Source organism: Notothenia rossii (genome assembly GCF_949606895.1).
Source record: "Notothenia rossii genome assembly, chromosome: 8".
Lineage (NCBI taxonomy): Eukaryota > Metazoa > Chordata > Actinopteri > Perciformes > Nototheniidae > Notothenia > Notothenia rossii.
Window position 1 is genome coordinate 4,593,533 of NC_136906.1, and position 6,253 is coordinate 4,599,785.

The window sequence follows — 6,253 nt, forward strand, 5'->3', positions numbered from 1 at the left end:
AAAGTCTTTTTCTAGTATTATGTTGACATTTTGGACCCTTTGGTTCTGTTCGGGTTAAATTGAGTGGGGTTTTAAGGAATACAGAAATACACAATCCCTAACATATTGCCTTTACCTCAATTCCAAACAAAATAGATAACATATGTGATGTGTGTCTGCAAACACTCTCTGCTAGGTCACATTTAACTGACAGCAAGTCTTCTGAATCCAGCGATTAGACCGTTCCCATTAACCCCGAACCAGTAATACAGTTTAAATAACCAACAGTGTTTACTCCATTTAAAATAACATCATTAAAAGAGACTAACATTTGGATTTGACTCATGAACACATCTTGTTAATGTTCCTCAGGTGAGCAGTGTGTGCCCTCTGCAGGTGAAACTGCAGCGAACACACACTGTGAGTTACATAATGACACACACCACCTGGCATTTAACAAGGGACAGTTTGTGTGTGTGTGTGTGTGTGTGTGTGTGTGTGTGTGTGTGTGTGTGTGTGTGTGTGTGTGTGTGTGTGTGTGTGTGTGTGTCCTCTATACTATGTACTGTAAGTGTATGTCTGTTTGCGTGCGTGGGTGAGTGCGGTTATGTGAGTCTGTCCATCAGAATGTGTGGTTGTGTAAGTGTGTATATATTTTTGAGTGTCTGCATTTCTGTGTGTCTGTTTGTGTCTCTGTGTGTTTCTTTTCGTGTGTGAGCATGTGAGTGTGTGTGTGTGTGTGTGTGTGTGTGTCTGTTAGTAGTTCTGCGTGCGTGTGTGTGTGTGTGTGTGTGTGTGTGTGTGTGTGTGTGTGTGTGTGTGTGTGTGTGTGTGTGGTTATGTCCATAATGAACTTGTGTGTTGATGATGTTAACATCGTGTCCTCTCAGAAAGTCATCATCACAGCAGATGTCAGAGTACACACACACACACACACACACACACACACACACACACACACACACACACACACACACACACACACACACACACACACACACACACACACACACACACACACACACACACACACACACACACACACACACACACTGACTGATGACTGCGACACATTGTACCTCAGAGGAGGAGGTTATCTTTTTCATTTATCGTTTTAATTTGTTACTGCAAGGAAAACATGTGACCTTCAAACTCTTCAAAACACACTCTGTCTTTTGGTTTGTCTTACTAACTAACTCTCTCGTACACCCACTTTCCTTGGACTATTATTTCCACTGCAGGTCTTTCTATATAGAGTGTGTTTTAAGTGCTCCATTCTTTCTTGGCAGCGTTCATTCGGCATTGTGACAGTTAGCTACATAATAATGCCTGTGGAATACCGTAACATACATTGTGTTTTAGTAAATGAATCATGATATAGATCTAAAATAATTCTATGTTTAAGTCTGCATTTGACGGTATAACATGTGTAAAATGTGCATAACTTAATAGTAAAGATATAGTGTGTGTGTAATGGAGCTCAGATGAGAGGGCTCTGATTACAGTTTTAATCCTCTGTCAAACTGCATGTTTTCTGCTATATTTGATGAGAGATAAAATGATTTTCTGCCATAAGTTCTTAATGACATGTTGGACTCAGTACTCGTTGGACTTCTACCACAAGTAGCCTACAATTAAGTATCCTCTGTCAAACTCCCCTCCTGAATACAATAATACATGTTTTCTGCCATATTTCATGAGAGATACAATGATTTTCTGCCACAGGAGTTTGACAGAATATAACTGAAAAAGTACACAGTAAAATAACTTCATAGTACTTGTGGTCGAAGTCCGACTAGTACTGAGTCCAACAGTAAAATACTTCCTTGTATTTGTGGTAGTGGTCTAACTGAGTCCAACTCTGTGTAGATGGAACATCCAGTATTTCGGAGGGCCCCTAATGGGACCCTCCTCTTAAAGGCCACGGCCGAAGCCAGCACCCTCGCCCCCCGGCAGGCAGCCGGCCAAGCCCCGTACAGGGCAAAGAAGCCCGAGGAGGTGGACGCGGAGGCCTGGACATCCCGTTGCTTGATCCTCTCCGCATCCAGGACATATGGAGTACGCAGAGGCCCCACCTCAGCTGCATCCAGGACCCACCTGGCGTGCAGCTTTACACGCAGACCGGCAGGCTGACAAAGGGCGGAGTCATCCTGCCGGTCTACCGCTGCGCGAGGGGCTCCACGTCCTTGGAGTCCCTCCACCTGTTCATCCCAGGTACAGCTTGTGATAAAGTCTATCATGTATTCACATTTCACACAACTGTCAATTAATTTCTGATCTGATACCTGCTTCCTCAGGGATGCAGGCGAGTGCCAAGCACTTCCAGGCGTTCCTGATCGATGGACTGGTGAGGTGGAATGAGGACCGCGCAGCGGCAGCTTCGGGAGAGGTGGAGCCTCTGCACTCCTACAATGGTCACCTCAAGCACGTCCTTAACCAGAAGAGCCAAAGGGTGCTGGGCCTTCAGCTGGTTAAGGACTTCACCAAGCCTGCACAGTACACAGGTGGGTGATGTGGAAACCCTATTCACTTTATTTTCTGTGAGGAAAAGGAGCATTTTGCAAATCCTTTGCTTCCTGTCTTTTTCCCGCGCGATAGGGGAGCTCATCGGGGTGGAGTTCCTGTACAGGCAGACAGGCAAAGTGCTTGAGGACGTCAGCTTGGACCCCGACATTCCGGACGACGCTGCTGCCATCCAGTTGCTGGAGGAGGACGAGGGTATCGAGGAAGACGTGGTGGACCCGACCGTCTTCCAGCCAGATACCCCCTCCAACAGCGCAGCAGCCCGGTCGGGTGATCCGGCTGACGCACCCAGGTCTGAGCCATCCGGCCCGGCCGCCCCTCACCAACCTGACCTTCCCGAGGCCCCTGAGGCTCCTGCCCAGCAGTCCTCCTCAGACTCTGAGGTAAATTCACAAACACACTGCTACTACTGATGATAATAATAATAATAATAATAATGATAATATGTATTCAAGACTCCACAGCAGCACTTCTCTCCTCCTCCCTCCTTCCCTTTCTCCTCAGGAGGAGATGCAGGGTCCTGATGGCCAGCCAGGATATCAGCATGTCCTGAAGCTGGCCAAGGCCCTGTTAGAAGCCAGGAGCCTTCAGGGGCTTTCAGACCAGAGGGTGGACGGCCTCATAGCCCTCTGGCAACGCCTGCCCGAGCCGGACAGGCGGAGAGTCGTCTACCCTCCCAGACACCGGGATAGGCAGCCGAAGGGGCGGTTCAAGGCAGCGAAGGGGAAGGACACCTCCTGTCCTGGAAAGGAGAGTCTCCAACGGTAAGACTCGCTTCAAATATTCCTGTTTCCTGTACTAAATATTTGCTGCGTATTAACCCCCACTGTCCTCTCTGTGACTCAGCTGCCTTCTCGGGCTGAACTCGGGCCCTGCAACATGGCCCAGCACCAGCCGCCTGGTGGAGGCCATTTGCAGCCAGCTCTGCCGTCTCCACCCCGCGGCCACACGGTTCGGAGGGATCGTGAGGACTCGGTGGTCCCTCATACTCTCCGACTACGTGGCCGTTAGAGAGGCAGTGCTGGCCAGCCCGAGGCTGATGGCTCAGACCGAAATCCAGCCTCTTCGAGCTGAACTGGAGGACCCTGGCCCAGTGGTGAGTTTAACCTGCAGCTTTGTAATCCGTACTGGGATTTCTCTTTCAGTAAAAAAATCTACCTTGGTTTGTCTTACAGGTTCTCTCTGCGCCAGAAAGACAGGGGGGTGTCTGAGCTACTGCAGGGAACTGGCGTCGTCCCTGCAGTAGCTCTCCCGGCAGCAAAAGGGCTGTCCTTCGATTACAACATCCCGGAGGTGCTCCAGGTGCTCCTCCTCCTCCTCCTCCTCCTCCTCCTCCTCCTCCTCCTCCTCTTCGGAGACTGCTCCCGGCTGGCCTTCTCACGGCTGCTCCCCCTCCCCCTCCTCCTCTTGTATTACTGCTCCCTGCTGCTGTACCTCTCCCTGCTGCTCCTGCTGCTCAGCCTCCTCCTCTTCGTGTGCCCAGGACGACGGCTTTCAGGAAGAGGAAGGCGGCGGAGGCTGATGCTGCAAGGGGTGGGCCGTCGCCCTGGACCAAAGCCCGCCGGCGGACGGGTCAGTACACCTGCAGCAAGTGTGGCCAGGCCAAGAGGATCGACACTGGCCACACTCGCATTGCAGGTGTGTCTTACTGTGCGGCTGCCGGCGGGAAAACTGTGGAGGAATGGCGGGAGCAGATGAAGAAACTCAAAAAGGACCCAGAGGGGGGCGAATGATGCCACTTTTTCTTTAATTCTCTTTTATCTTTTTTTATTTAAATCTATTTTAAAATAAAACTCTGAGCTGAACCTTGTGTGGAAACTTTATTTATAATTCATTACACAACGTCTGATATTTTACTGCAACACGGGTCAATACAACACAACATGGTGCATAAATAAGCACAGTAGAGATGATGAAATGATACACACACACATATATATATATAAATATATATATATATATATATATATAAATAACATGCATCATAATACAGCTCTGTAGTACAAACCTTTCTGTAATCAAATCAGTTTTATTGATTCAGATGTTATCTCACAGAACTTTACAGATACTATACTCTTCGTAGTTTATTACATTCATCCTCATTTACCAAAACCCCCTGTTTTAGAGTCATATGTGTCAGTCAGTGCTGGCTGTCACGGCTGGGGATCGAACCCTGGACCTTCTGCTCCGCGAGCCCACTTTCCTCTCCTTGCCCCCCTGCTTTCACAGAGAAGAATGGGCAGTAGCCTTTGCGCAGGGGCCATGCTAATCTTCTCTGTATCGTTCCAATTTTAGTATATGTGCTACCGTAGTAACACAATAATAACCTGTATCTGAAGGGTTAGTATAGGTCTCTGAGCATGAAGACCCTTGTCTTGTGGTAGAAGAACACATACAGCTGAAAAAGAGCAAAACACTGGCTTTAAAAGGGCAGAAAACACAGCATATGGACTCGGAGGTCTGAATGCTAATGCTGTGAGTCTGGTACCTTAAGACTCCTCAGGACTGGCTCTGACTCACGTTAGGTCCAGTCTGACCTGCGTTAGGTCCAGTCTGACATGCGTTAGGTCCAGTCTGACCTGCTGAGGAACTGCTAGGACTCATGGGAACTTTATGCAGAGCTCTTTTACGTCACAGCCAGATCTACTCACCCCTCCTCCTCCTCCATTCATTCCACAGAGGCAGACGGGGGTGGGGGAGGCCCACGGACACCCACATGTCTTCTGTTCTTCCACTCAGACGGTCACGGCAGCAGCAACCTCCTCTGATCCACACAGACGGAGGATTTCAGCTCCAGGCGTCAGGCATTGGACTCCCGGAGCTGCTGATCCACTGCTAGATCAAGCCTGAGCGGAAAGAGAGACACAGTTTGGGTGAATTCACAACCAGAAACAAGCCTGAAAACAGAAGCTGTGTGTAAAGAAATCAAGCTGGAGTAGTAGAAGAAGAAGAAGGAACAATGTGGGGGAAACAGCTGAAGCTTCATGTATTGGATCATGTTGTAGCATAGCTTCATTCTTTTCGAGGTTTCAGAAGGGAATAGGAAGAGGTGTTTGGTCTGCATGACAACATCTGCCTTGAATGGAGTACACTGAAACACATACAGACAGGACATATGTACACATTTACAGTTTAACTAACAAGGTTCCTGAAAACATTGTCAAGATATGTTTTTACAACTGATCTGAGTTTTATTTAAGTGAATAAACTCTTAAATGTTATAGTTTCTTCCAGCTTCCTGCTACTTCCTGTTTACATTAAAAAAAAATGTCCATGCAGTTTCACAAACTCGCCACCAGGTGTCAGCCTGAGACCAGTCTGTGGAGGGAGGAGCTGTGGTCTGATTGGTCAGAAGGACATGCAAGAAAAACACAATATACTGTTTAAGACAAGACAAGCAACCTTAATATTGAAATGTGCATTATGCATTGTTTCAACAGCATTACATCCACGAGACATGCAGTAATACTGTGTTCACGGACTGCTTGATACAGTACACAGAATTAAACAGAAGTACACAGCGGTACACAGCGGTACACAATAGTATACAGCAGTACACAGAATTAAACAGAAGTACACAGCGGTACATAACAGTACACAGCAGTACACAGAAGTACACAACAGTATAAAACAGTACACAGAATTATACAGCAGTACACAACAGTATACAGTGGTACACAGAAGTATACATTGGTACACAACAGTACACAGCGGTACACAGCGAGCGGTACACAGCAGTACACGGAAGTAC

The 6,253-nt window shown here is 47.8% G+C and overlaps 1 protein-coding gene and 1 long non-coding RNA gene across 3 annotated transcripts; one reads left to right on the forward strand and one right to left on the reverse strand.

Annotated features, from left to right (window-relative positions):
- The first annotated feature begins 1,030 nt into the window (after nucleotides 1-1,030).
- On the forward strand, nucleotides 1,031-4,307 carry LOC307015292 (uncharacterized protein). 2 transcript variants are annotated; one of them, XM_079643812.1, is made up of 5 exons: nucleotides 1,031-2,483; nucleotides 2,578-2,885; nucleotides 3,007-3,266; nucleotides 3,349-3,598; nucleotides 3,678-4,307. In XM_079643812.1, the coding sequence occupies exons 1-5, from the start codon at nucleotides 2,279-2,281 to the stop codon at nucleotides 3,711-3,713; spliced, it is 1,059 nt and encodes a 352-aa protein (XP_079499938.1). In that variant the 5' UTR covers nucleotides 1,031-2,278; the 3' UTR covers nucleotides 3,714-4,307. The 2 variants fall into 2 exon arrangements, with proteins under 2 accessions (XP_079499938.1, XP_079499937.1); XM_079643811.1 differs by having other exon boundaries at nucleotides 1,031-2,193; nucleotides 2,277-2,483; nucleotides 3,349-4,307.
- A 151-nt stretch (nucleotides 4,308-4,458) lies between these two features.
- LOC307015293 lies at nucleotides 4,459-6,026 on the reverse strand. Its single transcript, XR_013801456.1, has 3 exons — nucleotides 5,796-6,026; nucleotides 4,991-5,593; nucleotides 4,459-4,900 (listed from the first exon to the last, which is right to left on the reverse strand). It is a non-coding gene; the product is annotated as an uncharacterized lncRNA (long non-coding RNA).
- Between the last annotated feature and the right edge of the window lie 227 nt (nucleotides 6,027-6,253).